Here is an 18530-nt window from a genome sequence, read left to right on the forward strand (position 1 = left end):
ATTTTGTCCTTAGCATTTGCTAGAAATTCACTTTGGTTGATAGTTACATCGATTGAGTGAATTGGTTGATTGAATCGAAATTTAAATATGGAAATTTTGAATAGCGGCAACTCCATGATTGGAGCACTTTTGCTTAAGCAACACTATACCATCAGTTTTGTAATATTTTTACATACTTTTTTTTATATAAATTATGTGGAAACTCAATGCGGGTAAATTACCCATTTTTGAGGCACCTTTTAGCCCTTGGCAACCCTGCTTAGTTCACGTGAAACAGGTAGAAATTCTTACTTTCACGTTTTATTTACTCTTCATATATGGTAACAATTTTAGGAAACTCGATGAGGGTAGGTCAAGCCTAGTGGGATCCCATGTGATGCCTCTTAGCTTCTTTTAGACTATACGATTGTACAGTATTACTTTTTAATAAAATTGTTTAGTTACTTATGTTTACGTAGTAGTTGGAATTTCATTTTTCCAAAAAATCTAAAAAAATACGAAATTTTTCTATTTTTACACCTTCTGTAACTCTGGAACCGTGCATTTAACAAAATAATGCTTAGGACCATTTTGTGCGTAATTTAGCGCAAATTATTTTGTATATTGCACTTTTTGCACTAAACGCCATAGTTTTCTAAATATTTCCAAACAACTGTAAAAACTACTAATTTACCAACTTCTCCCCCCCTCCCCCAAAACCTGACGCTGAAAACAGTGTAACTTTTTACCAAACAATATGTGGACAGTATACAACAATTTGTAGTTGGCGGGAAACTTTTACTTTGGATGTTGAGGTTTATGTCTAATTGCACTGTACTAATAGTAAAAACATTAAAACGAACACATCAAATCAAAAATTAATTTGGGCAATATCCTCAAAAACCCTATTAACTAATCTGGATAAACCCTCAAAAATTCAATAAAAAAATAAATTCCACAAAACAAGAGAAATTCATTTTCCACGACAGGATAGAAAAAAAAACATTAGTTTTCCCCCTTCCTTTTTCATCCGCAGAGCAAAAAAAATAGCGTCTGAATTTGGGGGCCAAAAAATTTAGCAACAATTGAAGGAAAACACATAAAATCACAAATAAAACGGCATGGCTGCAAATATTTAGCCTGATTAGAGCAAAATCTAATTACATCTGGGCTGAAAAAAAATACAAAAACGATTGGAAAGGATAAATATAGGATTAAAATAAATATTAGACTCCAAGAAATTAATTATTTTTGTAAAATTAAGCACTACAAAAGAAGGGTAGTTATCCAACAATGAAATCACTACATCCCATGCCGTTTTATAAAAATTATTACAAATTTAAATTTAAAAAAAGTAAAAAGTTATGCTCACAGCTTGCAGGGTTTTCAATAAGATCCTCTTAGTTTAAAGAAAAAACAAACCAATTTAAATTTTTGAGAGAAAACTTGGCAACGAGGCGAATTCACCATTATCCAAATGCGAAAAGCGGGGGTGGGGGGAAAGAAAGGCAGGGAGCGCTCCACTCCGTAGAGTGGGGTAGTAGGTAGGGGGGTTGGTAGTATCCCTGTAATGAAAAACTTAAGATGAATTTGCTCACATATGATTTTCATAAATCATATGTTCAACTTCGGGGTAATTTTTATTCTAAAATATTTATCTTACTGTTCGAGAATTGAAATTTGCTTTTTTACTCAATGGTGCTCAACCTTTTTCTACATGGGGGCGGAGGTCATACTTGATTAATTTCAAAGACCAGAACAAATACAAAGTTTAATTATTTTTCTTAAAATTTTTTTAGTTTGCATGGGAAAACAAGAAAAAATTAGAGGCAAAATTACTTACCAAAAATTGCTGACATCATTACTACATGCTAATTTTATTAATACAAACTTTGCATTTGTTTTTAGGAACCTAATGTTTGACTACTTGACTTCAAATTTGCAACAATCATATTTGACACTGAATGAAGATGAAGTTTTGCAAGGTTTTAGAATATATTTTTCGTTTCATAACATTGATCATAACGACAAACCATGTCGATCACCTTTAAGGGCCACATAAAGCCCACGGAGCGTAGGTTGGGCACCACTGTTTTAATTAAAAATCATCAAGTTAAAATTTTTGCTTTGTTTATTTCAGGGCGTTTTTAAACCACGAGCCAGACCTGCATTTTTGTCGACCAATACAATTAGACGTGGATCGATTAATAATGTTGAAAGAGGACCTGCAAAACTCTTAATTTCAAATCTTGATTATGGCGTTTCTGATTCAGACATTAAAGTACGTATATGACTTGATTTAAAATGATTTTATTAGTCTTAACTGCAAATGTTTCTGATTATAATTTAAAACTTGTAATAGATGGACCATGTGGCTTAAATAATGGTCTTCTTTTCCAGCATAGTGACATAATTTTTGCTAGTATACATAATTTTTGTTTATTTCTTTCTTATTTTCTTACTAGTTCATTAAATTTTTAGGAGTTATTTGGAGATTTTGGCAATCTACGCAAAGCAGTCGTACATTATGATCAGTCTGGTCGTTCTCTTGGTACTGCTGATGTAGTTTTTGAAAAACGTAATGAGGCAGTTCGTGCAATGGCACAATATAATGGAGTACCTCTTGATGGTGAGATTTTGTCAGAAACAAAGGTTGTATATTTGACATTTTTATATTAAAAAAAAATTTCTCAGAAAATGGAGGAAAGTATTTAAACATAAAAATAAGTATTTGAAGAATGCTGAGAATGTTAATGATCTACAAAAATAAGGTAAGGCAACCGGTCTTCTGAAAAAAAATCAGCTAATAACACTAGTTATTAGTTGTTTTCTAAAATACAGTCGACTCACGCTAACTCGAAATTGAAGGAAAGACATAAAAAATTTGAGTTATCGAAAATCTTACAAAAATTATTCCATTTAATATAAGTATACTATATGCCTCATTAGTGATGTGGATCGGGTAAATACCCAGTGGGCAGATAAATATTTTTTTGGGAATTTACCCAAGGCCTGGGTAAATACCCAAAAATTTTACAAAAAAAATGCATAAACTGAATGGGATTTTTTTTTTTAAATCTAAATATGAAATAATTGGTAAAACTTATACATACATATAATATTACACAGTTTATAATTTTTTTATTGAAAGACTTGATGAAATTATGAAAGAAACACATCGTGAACCAAAGAATCTTTCTTTTCAATTTCATAAATGGAGAAGATATTTGCTTTTTTTGTAACCAGTTAAGCTTTTTACTTTTTGTGGAATGGGTTTTTATAAATGAAATTTGGCTATCAACATTGATTCGGCATATCCAACAAATTTAATGTGAATATCATATTATATTTCTAAGTTTCACACAATAGTTCTTTAAATATGTGATCAAATTACAATTTTGGGCAAAAATTTATTGCTTTGTATATGGTTGGTTATACAAGGTGTATTCTGAAAGTAATGCAATGGTTTTTTCCAGGCCGCTTTTATTGGTTAGAGTATAATCGAACTACTTGGTTTAGGTTAGGGGGACCCTAAGGTTTTCTGGAAAACCAGTCTTGGGGTTCTCCTAGCTTCCGGTAGCAGAAACTGCGAGACGTGCATCTCAGATTTTTCAGCGGCCTTCAGACAATTTTACAAAAGAACAAAAAGAAGGAAAGAATAAATAAATAAAAGGAAAAAAAATGAAATACAACTTGCAAACATAGTTTAGAGATCGTTTTTTGACTAGAAAGGCGATGGATGCTTTGAGCTAGAAACATAGTTGCCATATTTGGTCATTCACAAGATCGAAGTAAGTAAGATTCTTAAGTGCCTAAGTTTTCAAAAACAAAGCAGCATTGGATGTTTTATTTAACTGCAAATTAATGAAAATAACTTAAAATGTGCAGCGAATCTTTTTTTAATTTTTCTAAGTAATTTTCTTGAGAAATGAAAAGTTTTATATTTAAAATTTCACCTTATCTTCATTGCTTTGGACGCAAAAGCGCTAAACACTTTAACTAAAATGTAATCTCATGATCTTTTTTTTAAATTATTTTTTTGCAACAAATTCAAAAATTTATATCTTAATTTTCGCTGTAGTCGCTATGTTTGGTCATTCCCAAGATGTTGATAAGACACTTCAAGTGCTTACGTTTTCATGAAAGGAATGAGATGTTTATTGCAATGCAAACTGTTGAAAATTATACAAAATGTGCCATTATTTTCGGATAATTCTTAATTATCGTCTTGAAAATTGCAAAATTTTATATTTAGAATATTATCTTATCTTCATTGCTTTAGAGGCTAATGTGCTAAAAACTATTTCATCTAAATTGTAGTTTTTTTAAGGATTTTGAAATTATTTCTACTTTTATGTGACAAATTCAAAAATCTATTTAGAATCATGCATTTTTTGCGTAGACGCCATGTTTGGTCATTCGCAAGATGGAAATATACAAGACTATTACTTGCCTAAGTTTCCAAAAACAGAATTTGATATTTACCTCAATACAAACTATTGAAGATGACATAAAATGTACAATAAATCACGTTTCTTTTTAAATGATTTTTGTAAAAAATTTGAACCTGCACAATTGTGTTTGCTTTAGAAGCTTTCCTACTAAAACATTCTTCTAAAATGTAGTCTTCTGTCAACTTCTAATTTACAAATTTATTTATTTATTCATTTAAAAAAAGAAAATCAAAAACCTATTTTTACCTAAATTTTCCACATTTAAATATGTATTGAATAATTAATTTTTATAATGCGCAAAGTTCTATTTATTTTTGTGAAAGTAGTAAAAACTGCCCCCCCCCCCCCCCCCGCTCTTTTTTTTTTTTTTTTTTTTTTGTAGTTTAAAACTCGGCAACAGTGGTGGCTAATAAGTTTTTCTGGTCTTGTGGCCACTGGCTAGATGCAAAATTACTGAGTCTGGACATTAACTTGTGTATTTTATGAAAATTTAAAATAAAACTGATAATGCTGCAGATTATTTTCAACTGCCTGAAATAGTGTCACAGACTGGCTAGAAAGTGTCTACTACTGGGTCCGAGCTGTGGAAGTGGCCGGACGTAAGTTAATGTTAACCTCTGCGCATCGACCATGTCATGGGGAAAATGGTACGAGATTAAGTTTGTTGCTTAACCAACAAAATCTCTTGAGGAGACTAACATAATTTTTCATAAGGCTTACAATGACTCTTCTCTGTCCTATTCACAAGTTTTGAGGTGGTTAAAGACCTCTAAAGAAGGCCGGGAAGATTTTCAAGATGAACAACGCTCTGGGAGGCCATCAACCAGCAAAACCTATAACAATGTGACTCGTGTTCCTCAATTGTTAGACTTTGACCCTCGATTGACTATCAAGATGGTTGCAAATGAACTGAACATGTTGTCTACTGCTGTGTTTCGCATTACTCAAGATTTAGTGATGAGAAAAGTTCCTGCCGAAGCACCTTGCCATAACGCGCTGTGAATTCGCGAGTTCCTGGCTAAACACCAGGTGAAAAGGCTGTCCCAGCCCCCTATAGTCCTGACGTCAGGCGGCAGACTTCTTTTTGTTCCCTCGGATTAAGGCAGGCCTGAAATGAACCCATTTTTCATCCCTAGAAGAGATCCAATCAGCCGCAATGAAGACCTTAGGGAAGGTCCCCAAAAACGCCTTTTAGTGCACTTACCAGTCAGCAGAGACGATGAAAGAAATGTGCCGAAGCCCAAGGACATTACTTTGAAGAATTTTGAGTGTTTGTGCAAATCTGTTCAATGAATCACTTTTTAAAAAAACATTACTTTTGGAATATACCCTGTATATATACATAATAGAATACATACAGAAAAGCATTTTAGGTGAATTTTTGAAATAAATACTCTGGTATTTTACATCACTATGCCTCATTAACAAAAGCGAGCACAAAATAAGAACATACCATACTTTATTTAAAATATGTCAAGAGGAGTTTGACAGGTAACTCTTTTTTCTCTCCAGGTCAATTATATTTTCTAGATGGGAAATGGCATTGAATGTCTTTGAGTCCATTTTAGGTCTTGGTTCAATAAACGCCTTCATCACATGCATGGCACTTTTTGCTTCATTAAGGGGATCTTTTTTGAATGGATAAGTTCCTCAACCTTATCTTCCTCTTCTGCAATTGTCTTTGTCCGATAAATTTCCCCACACTTGGAACATCATCTATGTTGACAAAGTCTCAAAATGTTGTTACAGGATCTAGCTGCAGAGCGTTTGTCACTAAACTCCATTCTTCATCAACTGTTTCCTCGATTTCCTTTTCTTTTTCTTCCTCTTCTAGGTGGATTGCCTCAGCAGATGCTTTATGGAAACTTGCATTTCTAAAGCAGTTTGCTATTGTTCTTTGTTCAACTATAATTCCAGGCTTTATCAACCATTCTCATTGCCTGCAACACATTTACAGAAGGGTTGTTTCCTTCATCAATCTCAGCAATGCATTTTTTTAAAGACTTGATGATGATATTTTAGTTTGAAATTTTGGATGATTTCCTGATCTAACAGCTTTAGTTTTGAAGTGGTATTGGGTGGAAGGAACTCCAGTTTTACAGATTTTAATTTCGTCGTAATTGAGCTTGGATTGGCTGTACAGTTGTCAACAAATAGGACAATCTTGCGGTTTTGACTAGACATTTTACAGTCTAAATTTTCCAGCCATTTTTCAAACAATTCGGCTGTCATCCATGATTTTGTGTTAGCTTCATAATAGACAGGAAATAATTTAACTCCAGCAAAACATCTTGGCTTTTTTGATTTTCCTATCATTACTGGATTCATTTTTTCTGATCCATCCATATTGGTGCACAGTAACAAAGTTACTCGTGCCTTGCTTCTCTTTCCGCCATGGCAAGCTTCCCCTTTCACAGCCATTGTTTTGTCAGGAAGACATTTTTAAAAAAAACCTGTTTCATCGGCATTGAAAACATCTTTGTCGATATATTCTTTTAGAATTGAAGACGGTGATCCCTTCCATTCTTCGCAGACTTCTTGACTTACACTGCCACTCTCTCCACAAATTTTATGAAAAGTGATGTTTCTTTTCTCGAAATTTTCAAATTAACCACTGCTTGCTTTGAAATCTGTAAAACCGAGTTGCTTCCCAAAATCCCCCGCTTTTTCTCTCAATGTATTTCCACCGAGTGGAATGTTCTGGGTCCGGCAGTGGGTAATCCATTTTATCAAGCACTTTTCTACTTCTGTATATTCCGCAATCTTCATTTTTTTTCACGTCCCCTTGATTATCATCAAAGTTTTTTAAGAGTAGTCTCTTTATTTTCGAGAACGGTTGAGAGTGTTGTTCGGAATGCCAAATTCCTTTGCAATATCTATCTTTTTCTTTCTCCCTTTTTCAACCCCATCAATCACCTTTTTTTTTTCTCTGCAGTAGAAAGTAGTGCATTTTCGTTTTGTAGCCATAATTCGATGAAAAATAAACCTGAGCTTCTTTGCAGCACTAATAAGTGAAGTATGAAGACGATGACTAGAATGAGAAAGGGTTTGTGTTCGGGGAACTGGTTATTCAGGTTGAGAGAGCACTTATTCTAGAAACTTGACCATTGTCCACAGTAAACAGCAGCTGAAACATGCCTCCCCTTCCACATACCTGTGATGAACACAACTGTGAAAATTACTAACAAAAGAGAGAGCCTGAGAACACGTTTTTCTACTCTAGAGCGCATAAACAAGGGAGAAAAAGCATAGCCATTTGAAAATTCAAGTTTTGAGGGATTGGAAATTTTTTAATTGAATGGGAAAAAATTTGAGTTACCGAAAAGAAGGCAAAAATAATTTGAGTTAAAGAGATAAAATTTCACTAAAAATGCAATAAAGGTGCACGGAAATACTTTTTTGTCGAGTTATCAAAGTTTGAGTTATCGCGAGTTGACTGTAGTATCTCTCATTGCTGCATGTATGATTTATGTTTGTTTTATCATTTAAAATCTTTCGGTACAGTAACTCCTCGTTATATCACATTTGTATCCAATAACGCGATATAACAGATATCGTAAAAATTAGCATTTTAATTCACATACAAATTAATGCCATGTGCTCCTACAAAAAAAACGTTTTTTTTCGTGTTAAAACGATTTTCTCAATGAAAACAAAAAATAAAATTAGTCCTAATTTTTCTTTTTAAAAGTATTGATTTTAAAGTATTTTCTTTTTCTAATGGGGGAATACAGATTGAACTTCAGCTAAAATTGCTACAAATCTAGTGTATTAAAAATATGCCAGTTAAGTTCATTGATTTAAAAAAAAAAAAATTCTGAGAAATATAAAGAAAATTTCTGTTATACTACAGGAATCACCTATAACAACAAAAATGAATAATATTGTACTTAATACATTAACTGAAACCTTGCAGAAACTGCTGAATGAACTTAGAAATTAGTTGAAATTTTATTTTCAACTGATTTCTGTTCACATTTCATTTTCAACTTCTACTACCATTTTTTTTTTCGGGTTGTTTTTGCTATGTAGGCGTGGCTCAGCGGCGGATTGAATGTCCGTCCAATGAGCACGCCTCTAGTCTCTCATCGACACCGTAATTGGAAATTTTATTGCTACAGCTGAAGTTGCATCTCAATTCATTAAGTTTTCCCTATCTTGGTTAATTATTGTCACATTAACTTAATTTGTCTCTTAATAATGAAATTAATCATTAAAAATTCTTTATTTAGATGACGTGGGCCTAACTCGCGATCTGAAGTCAGCCAGTAGAAAAACCTTTGGGCGTACTTCCTATCTGGCTATGTTTAACACTTAAGCCTAATCCTATTGAGACTGATCAAAAGAGCCATTACGCTCTACCATCGACGCCTGCTACGGCGGGCACATATCCGAATGAAGTCAAATGCAAAGCCCCTTTTTTTTAATATAATTTTTCAGGGAACAAATGAAAACTGTCATATATCCAAATGAGCTGCATAAAGAGGCACTATATAACAAAGGGTTGCTGTATTAGAACTATTTTCATAAGATAAAAACCAGTACCAATCTTCCTAATATGCCAGGAAAAAAATATTTTGTATAGGTTTATTTGATTTGCGAAGATTGGCAATTATTTTCTAGTGTTTTTTTTTTTTCATGCAATTATTGTTTTAACTTTGCACTCTATTTGAACATTTAATGAATTTTTCCTTCCTTTGTGTGGTTAATTTTTATTCATTTGATTAAACCATTGGGGAACAGGACTAAATGAAAGAAGCTTCTCATTTCTGTTTAAATTCAATAGGTAGAGCTATGAAGATACAAATTACCAGCTCATTTACACCAAGATTCAATTCCTTTTCATCAAACATTGGAAGAAGAGGGAGTGCTGGAAGGTAAGTTGCTTCTCTTTATATTAGTCCTATAAGTAAAAAATGTAATTTGATAAATAAAAAACTGTTTTTTTTATGGATTTAATTGATTACAGGTTACCTTTTTGTAAGAAAATTGAAGTCAAACTAGCTTTCCCCAATCCATGGTACATTTGACGCTTAAGGCTCTTCAGATGCATGGAGCCATCTGTTTCCTACATCCCTCCTCTTTTCCCCTTAATTTTAGAAAAGTAATCATAAAAGATAATGCAACATTAAAATGCAAAAATCTCACACCTGTTTCAGAGTTACAATGAACCCTTTTTTCGATGCAATACAAGGGAGTTAATGAATGAAAAGGCATTCCAAAAACTATAGATGTTCTTGAATGTCTCTTCATCCGGAAACTCGCTTCTTTTGCATCAAATTGGCAGTTGCACATTATTTTCAAAATTTGAAATTTCATTACTGAAAGTTTAACATAATCAGATCACACTTCAAATAGTCCAAGCAATATACGGTTGAACCTGGACAAAATTGCAACAGAAGCTTTTTCAAAAGTTTTCAGTTATTTGGTCAATACTGAATAACCTATCCAAACTCGGACAAAATTGGATCACGAGAACACCCCCAAAATCAGGTTTGAAAATGGGGGGGGGGGGGGGGTTGAGGCAATTATTTTCAAAATAGGTAAGTTAGTATTCTTCTTTCAAAGCATTGTAAAACATATTTAGCATTCTTAACTGTAATATTTATAGGTTAAGTGCCTCATTTTAGGCTTACGTTCCAAAGAGAACCTGAGTTAGATTGAACCTCTAACTCGGCACTTGGATAGCCAGGGATGAGATTTTGCCGGAATTCCGGCTTTTTCTGTTGACTTAAAAACTTTCCTCCTTCATTTGCCTCTTTCAAGCCTTATTTTTCTCAAAAATCAGGAAAAAAAATACGATTTTTTAAAATTTTTGGTCCTAGATTTCTTATTCTTTCTATTTTTTCTCCTCGAATCTTCACCCTCCGCAATACCTGCCAAAAACGTATGTTTTGGAATCATGCCAATGAGGTCAAACGCCTGCTCCGCCGAAAGTTGCATGACTCGTTTGAGGTTTCAATCTTTTTGCATCCTGTAAGCATTTCAATCATTTTTAATGTTGGGTTTTTTTTTACTATATGCTACCTTATATCTGCTTATTTTAATCATCATTTCAATAATATTTTTATTTCTTTAATTTATTTTAGAAAAAGTGCAAATATTAATCAAAAAATGTGTCTTAGCACCCACAGTCTCACATTTTATTGAAACTTGGCATGGTTTTTTTTTGTGTATTTAAGAAAGTGTAAAAAATATTTATGGTGAATCTCAAATGTTTTAGGCTTTACAGCCTGTTAAAAATTTTGAGATTTCAGTATTAACACTAGAAAGACGGAAGCGGTCATTTTGACCGCAAAAGATTTTCAAATGCTTATATTTGCTGCGTTTAATTTTCAAACTCTTTTTCCTTCATTGACTATTCCTAACAATTTATTAAGATCTTACAACAGTATTTTTTTCTTTGGGGTTATTATTATAGTCGCTATAAATGTTTATACCTAGAAAGACTGACTACGGTCATTTTGACCGCTAAGTGAACCTTTCTTTATGCATCCGTTTTCTTCTTTTTTGTACTTTTTTTGTTGTGTGTACTATGGACTATTGTTAGTTATCAGGGGTAAGTAACGTTCTTTTGAGTTTGAGTAGTATCTGCTGGTCAAGTTTAATTCTTGGAACTGCTAGGAAAATGCAAAACACCTGCTGATTGCATGGTTTCAGTTTTCTGTTATCTGCACAGGGGGGAAAGTTGAGAAAGTTAAATTTGAAAAGCATGTGCCTGGACACGTGAAATTACTTAGGGTCTAGAAAGTAAATATAAACAGGTAAATTCCAAAAATGTTTGCTGGAATACTTTTGTGCACCAAAACATGTGCTTTGCTTGAAGCATTGACGTTTGTTTTCTTAGATGATAATGCAGTGCTCAGTCACATAATTATCTTTATTATGTCGAGAAGAACCGTTGACAAGCAAAACTTATAAGAACGTTAATTCCTGAAACTGTTGCAGATTTATCTAAAATAGATTATGGTTCAAATGAATGGGCTTTCATGAGATTATTGCGAAATATTTTTCAGAGCCTAGATTTGCAGAAAAGGATTGTTCTTCTGAGTTAGAATCAGAAGAAACCTCACTAATAAAAACTGATTATCAATATAATCAAAGGGCCCAATGCCGAAAAAAAGGGAAAAATTTCAAAAACATAAAAATTAAATATTTCTCTAATTTCCTCCAAGTCACCTCCACTGATCAATTTTGCTGCATATAAATAAGTATCTACCTCAGAAAAAAGATTAAAATTGTGTGAAATTAAACTATGCGTAAATAAATCTACGAGCATTTGTTCTGATTGCCAAAAAAAAGTTAATGGCTAATATACAGGTGACCTGTTAACCTAAGTATTTCGAAATACTGTAAAAGATAGTAATGTACAGTATCTTGCGTTATTTAGATATTTTTTACACCAAACACATGCATGGTTGATTATAGTACTTGTTAGTTATTACATGCTAAGAAAATTTCCTCTTTTTTGTACAAATTTGCTCTTTCTCAATGCCAATTGTGTAAAGCATGTATTTGACTTGATCGAAAATAAAATTTAAAAAAAAAAGCTATCTGAGACTTATTTGCAGACTATATTACGATTAAATTATTAAATCAAATTCCGTTAAAACAAATCTTTTCTATGGTTAAAAATCCCGAAAGGAGGAAATTTCCAATCTTTTCAGTATGGTGGTCAAAGTGACCACTGCTAGTCTTTCTAGGTATACACAAAACGCAGTCTTTCTAGTGTTAAATGAGGCAGCTGCAAGTTGTTCTTTTGATTCCGAAATCGTATTAGGAAGTTTTTAAAAACAATTTTTGGGTTCTGATGCAAGGAAAAAGATAACCTATCGTTTATAAGCATACATATTGCATATATATATTTTTTTTTTTTTCTGTTTTTATAGTGAAAAGTGTTCTACCACACAGAAATTTTAGATTTTTCTCTGTTGTAAATTTTTACTTTACAAACCAGACCTAATTTTAAAATTTATGTTCTCACTCCTTTAACACTATAAACTCAAATGTTTTCAATGAAAAAAAATGTATTTTTCCCTAAAACATATGAAAAGTTGACACTATTGTGTGATGCAGCCAAGATTGACCTCTGTCTCCCCCAACCCTTTGTTCAAGGACTCTGGTTAGAAATTGTTGCCTCTTTTTCAAAGCTTAGATTTATTTAGGAATGGCAAATTGGCCTTTGCAAGAAATGGTACAATGCAGCAAATTGTACAAAATTATTACTCATACTTTATTAAACATATTACCGTTAAAACTGGTAAAATAGCCATTTTTTGTTGAGTTTTTGAATATCATGACTTCCAGGTTCTATTTTGATGCAGTTTTGGATATCATCCCTTTTACGAAATTTTTTTGGATATCATCCCTTTTACGTAATGTTTTTGGATTTCCTCCTTTTTGCTCTCTGACCACTCTCATCCCTGATAGCTCAAACATCCCGGTAACCCGAAGCATTTGTTTCCCTCTCTAGTATTGTGCTATGTTTATATGAGTTGAAGAGAAAAAGGTTGCTCTGCACATGTTAACAGAAATTCAATTAGTCGAATACTATTTAAACCAGAGTCTACAACTTAAGAAACCTCAATCTGTATTTGGCCTACATTGTGAATCCATCTGGTCTTTAAAAGGGATTTATTTCAAATTGGTGTAAATGCTTAGCTTGAAATCCGACTAATACAAATTATTTTATGCTTTTCATGGCATAATAATACTTTATTTTCCAAATATGAAAATTTAGATACCTTTAAATAGTATGAAAGCTTCTATTATTTAAAAAAAAAATTACAAATTAGTAATTTTTAGCACCGTCATCCTCGTCATACTCGTAAAATTTAACGCTTTGATTTTTCAGTCATTGATTTGGCATGCCCCATAAATTGTCGAGCAGTGCCATTACCCGCATCGTAATGTAGCACATTGTTTTGCAGGAACAGCGAATCATGTTTAATATATAGACTGGGGCCGGTTGTAAGTGGCAAAGTATCGGATAGTACGAGTTATTTTTAACGTACTAGCCCCCCCAAATAGTCCGCTTTTCCCGCTAAGTCCGTTTTTTAGGGTCAAGTCCGCTTCAGACCGCTTTTTAGCATTTTGGTCCGATTAGTCCGCTTTTATATTGTTTTTACTTAAAAATCAGATTTTAAAAGTTTTCCATTACGTTAAAAGATACTGTACATCCAAACACGCGGCCGCGGCGCCTTAACCTGACTTTCCCATTTTATTTCACTTCAGATTGACGTCATTACTCCTCCTTCAACTGCTGCAGCATGGAAATCCATTAAAAAGAGGTTTGGGGGAGGAGTTATGACGTCGAATCGCGGAGCAGGGTGCTACCAATATTTCTCTGAATTTCAGCCTCACGTCTACAATAAAGAATAAACTTTCTGATCTCAGATCTCAATAACTCGAATATTCCTTGATCTCAAAGTTTTCATTGGATCCCAAGCTCTTGAGACTGTTGTGTGGTGGAAGCTTCCCATAACTCGGAACGTTTTAGGCGGTCCCTTGGACTTAGAGTTGTCGTGCGTTGACTGTAATCCTGTTGCAAATGAAATCGGAAGTAATCTCGTGGCACATGCGCCATTTTTTTACAGGCGCATATGTTTGTAAATTTTACACCCTTTAAAAACCTTGAAAAGTTTATGAAAAAAAAAGAGTTAATTTTCCAAGTTCTTGAAAGCCTTGAAAAAGTATGAAAAGTTTCTCTATTCTTGAATTCTTTTTAAAATCATTACAAGCAATCTAAAGCATACTTTAGATTGCTTGTAATACTTTTAAAAATATTTCATCAGTGCAATTTTCTGAACATATGTTCCATATGCAGTATCGGGAAAAATTGCTTTCGTGTTTGAGGTTTCAATCTTTTTGCATCTTGTAAATATTTTGATGTTTTTTACAATCTGAAGTTATTTTGACATGTGCTACCGTAGATTAGCTTATTTTTCATTTAATCTTATATGTTTAAACGAGCAATTCTTGTGGGTATGTATATATTTCGTATCTCGAAAACGGCTCTAACGATTTGGATGAAATTTTGGAATTAATTGTAGTTTAGCATGCTAAGTTCATCTACATCAGTGTTTTTTCTGTAAAAACGCGATTTTTTACAAAAAAGTTTTTTAATACAAAATCTAATTGAGTTAATCCTTGAAAAAAATTTGAATTGACACATAAGGCAGACGATTTGCAAGCATAACAATGAAAATTTGTCTCTTCTTGCTTTGAAATTTTAAACTTGTTTAGGGTTGCCAGGCTTGGCTGACATTAGCCACTTTGGCTCATTTCAATCATACTTGGCTAAAAACAAATTCAAAAGCACTATGTAAGTCGATGTAAGGCTTTTTTTTTAAGCAAAAATATTGCTGGACCGTCTTATTTTATTTTATTTACTTATATTCTTTTTTACACTTCAAATAGTTTTTTTTTTTTATTTATTTATTTATTTTTTTTTTAACACTTTGAGGTCTATGCCCGAGGGTCACTCGGGTTTCCGTTTTTGGTGAAGTTAACTAAGCCCGAGATTCTCTCGGGGCCCAATATTTACTCTCTTAGCTATAAAAGTATGAGTTATGTACGTTTCTAGCCTTTTTATATATTATCTACGAACTTTTTACTTTCAGAAAAAAATTATAGATGGCACTAACAGGTAGAAATAACTACATGAAACGTGATTAAATTGGGGTTAAAATTCGAATTTGTGCTTTGGAAAGTACAATACTACAGCACATTTTATCAAAACTGTTTATTTGCAAATTAAACCTATTTTCAGATATTTGTTCAAGATTTAGGTACGTTTTTAATTGTCTATGTTAACTTAAAATGGTTTTTTGTTGGTTAAAAATGTTTTCCTATGCGGAACTTTTTTTTTAGTTTCAAACATGCTTTTTTTGCTAATTTCTTACAAAAAATTGATTTTTATTTCATTCAACTAGATCCTTCGTTACGAAAGAAAACATCTCAAAATAATGTAATAAAAAAAATTACCAAAATACACATCTTCCAAGTGTTTTTTTAAAAATCATGCAAAATGCTAAAAAACCCCAGTCTGGAGGGAGATATGCGGTCGAAATAGCTCAGATCTGAAAGTGTTAATCACGCATCTAAATTTTATTTTGAAAAAAATATATATCTAGAGACTGTTTATATTTTGTTGTTATAATTTGTTGGAGTGACTTGTGGATCATCAGTTTTTATGGATAGCACGCTGCATGTAGCATTTTCTGGTGTAAAGTGACCAACTCCACTAAAAGTACTTATTCCAAATGAAAATCTTGATTGAGATAAAATCTAGAATCACGGACATAGTATAGAAGGAAGTTTTGGGTTAAAAACCGATTTACAGAGTAAAATTGGCTCCAAGTTCAAAGTCTTTTAATTAATGACAGGAAAATTGTACAGTGGAAACAAAATGTAGAGGAGGCCGGGGTAATAAGAGACAGGGATAATAAAGACGCAGTGAAAAAATCACAAAAAAAAATATTCTTAGACAACTTTAAAAATATGTAATATGTAGAACCATATGTATACTTTATTACAATACACTTATTTAAAAGTTTATAACATGTTTTGATTTTTTTTTTCATGCAATGAAAAGAACCTTCACGTTGATCTTACCTTAAAAGTTCTCGACATTTTGTAGGTGAAGTGTTTGGGAGTTATTGATATGTAAACTTTTGACCAGTACTATTTTTTGAAATCTTGAAAGTCTCCTTTACTTACAGGTTATAGGCCAGTCTCTTACTAACCCATTTTTATTTTTTGTAGGGGTAATAAGAGACAGGTGTCTCTTATTACCCCATACTAACAAATTTGTTTGTTTTAGGTAAAATACGATGAGTTTGATGGTTAGTCTAAGTTTCGCAAGTTCATAGAATTTTTTTTTTTTTTTTTAACATAGCCTAAATCTAAAATCAGCTATACTCATCAGAGTAGACCATATTTAGATGTTATAAATGTATTATTTTATCTGTAGAATGTCTGTAAGTTACTGATAAATCACTACTACTTTATTAGATAATAAATAGCCAAAGTTCATTTATACTTTAGAAAAAACCTCTAATAACACAAACTTTAAAGACACGTTTTTTACATATTTTCGACTATCCTTTAGAGAAGTTTTTAAATATTTTCTGGCCACTTTAAATGAGATTGATGGTTTTGATCGATTCCTAAGTTTATGTTCATTAATTAGAACTATCATTAAGTCTAATATTATGTTATTTAGGACCTAGAACTATAAGAAATGAATTTCCCAAACACATTTGTAAACATTAATTTTTGAGAAAAAAAATATTTTTAAACGGATGAAAATATCAAAAATTTAAATATATTGGCGTATTCAGAATTGTTTTCAGATGTCTCTCATTACTCCACCGGAGTTTACCTTGCTATATTTGAAGAGTGGCAGCCTTAGTTCCTTATTACCCCACATGGGGTTATTAGAGACCAGAATTTATTGAAATTTTTGAACATTTTTTAAACCAAAATATTTAAGTTAAATAATCGCCTAAAAAATCAAGAGGAGTCCATTTAATGCAGTTAATATGATATAGTTGTTTCAAGTTTTTTGGAATATTAGTATAATTTTATTTTTGTCTCTTATTACCCCAGCCTCCCCTAACAGTTAGTTCAAAGCAAAATGTTGATTTAGCTGCATTCAGGATCTTCTTTGTTTGGTACTTTAGTGTTATAAGAAGGTAGCGGCAAATTTTCAATCACTTTTTCATATTTATTGTCGCCATGTTTGGTCTTAGAAACTACTTTTTTGGCAATACTGTGCGTTAAATATTTATTCGCAACCAGCTCAGAGCTTCCCTAGGTGGATGACTGTGGGGGAGAGGAGGCCAATATTGAGCAGTAGGTTTCTTATAGCTGAAATGATTATAATGCTGATGAAGTGTTTACATGTATATCTCTCGTTTCTCAAAAGCATCGAGAACCTTAATATTTCGTTAACGTGATGCTTTTCTTGTATATTTGAAAAAGTATCGAACTTTAGAAAAACACGGGTTGACAAAAAATAATTTTTTTAAAGCCGAGCGAGGCTCGGTCGTCTAGGTACTTTCAATATTTAACAAAGGAATTAGTTTGGAAACCATGACAACATTGAACTTACTCAGACTTCGCGGAAAACTGCTTCTCGCGTTCGAAATTAAAATCCTTTTGCATCTTGTAAATAATTTGATATTTTTGACAGTAGGAAGTTATTTTGACATATACTACTTTAGATTAGCTTATTTTTTGTTTAATTTCAGTAATTAACGAGGGAATTAGTTTGGAAACTATGAAAACATTGAACTTACTCTGACATCGTGGAAAATGAGTTTTAGTGTTTGAAATTTCAATCTTTTTGCATCATGAAAATATTAAAATTATTTACCCAATCGAATGTCATTTTCCCAAATGCTACCTTAGATTAGCATGTTTTATGTTTAATTTAGTAGAAAATAAATTTATTTTATGGAAAATATGCCAAAATTTGAGCTTGGTTCGTGAAAATTTGCTTATCTGAGCTTTCAAACGTTTTGCATATAATAAATATTTTAATATATTTGGCAATTTGAAGTTGTTTTGACATGCTACATTAGATTAACTAGTTTTAATTTTTATTTAAATAATTAAAAAATTACAATTTTTTTTTTGTTTTTAATGCAAATTTCTAGTTTTGTAAACTTAATTTTAATTACTATTAGCTTATTTTCGATTATTACTGTTTTTTTATAGGGGGATATTAAATGTAAACAATTGAGTGCATAATATTTTAACTGTTTTTTTTTTAAATAAATTTGAATTATAAAATTTTTAAGTTGAATTTATGTACATCATTTCATTGTCATGATGCCTGCTAAAGAGGGGAATTAGCCCTCCCCCCCCCCCCATAAAAGTTCAAAGCACTCATGGCTTTGCAGTCATAGATTTTTTTTTTTAATCTAAGCTTTATGATTCTTGAAAATATACTTTGAATATGAAAGTTGCAAAACTAAGCCTTATGTGATCTGCTTCTCTTTGTCATTAAGCATTTCAGACATTTTTAGGAAAACTTTCAATACAGCAGATCTTTTATCAAAGAGTCTCTTGTAGAAAAAGCAGTTTGTT

General features: G+C 32.2%; 1 protein-coding gene across 1 annotated transcript in view; it reads left to right on the plus strand.

Moving 5' to 3' along the window:
• The window catches only part of LOC129217062 (THO complex subunit 4-like), a 54099-nt gene that overhangs the window by 7993 nt on the left and 27576 nt on the right, over positions 1 to 18530 (plus strand). Inside the window, exons 2-4 of the mRNA XM_054851307.1 lie at positions 2120 to 2260; positions 2461 to 2608; positions 9220 to 9310. Coding sequence (XP_054707282.1) covers positions 2120 to 2260; positions 2461 to 2608; positions 9220 to 9310 — 380 coding nt within the window. The remainder of the gene's footprint in view (positions 1 to 2119; positions 2261 to 2460; positions 2609 to 9219; positions 9311 to 18530) is intronic.

Source organism: Uloborus diversus, chromosome 2 (assembly GCF_026930045.1).
Source record: "Uloborus diversus isolate 005 chromosome 2, Udiv.v.3.1, whole genome shotgun sequence".
In the NCBI taxonomy this organism is placed as follows: Eukaryota; Metazoa; Arthropoda; class Arachnida; order Araneae; family Uloboridae; genus Uloborus; species Uloborus diversus.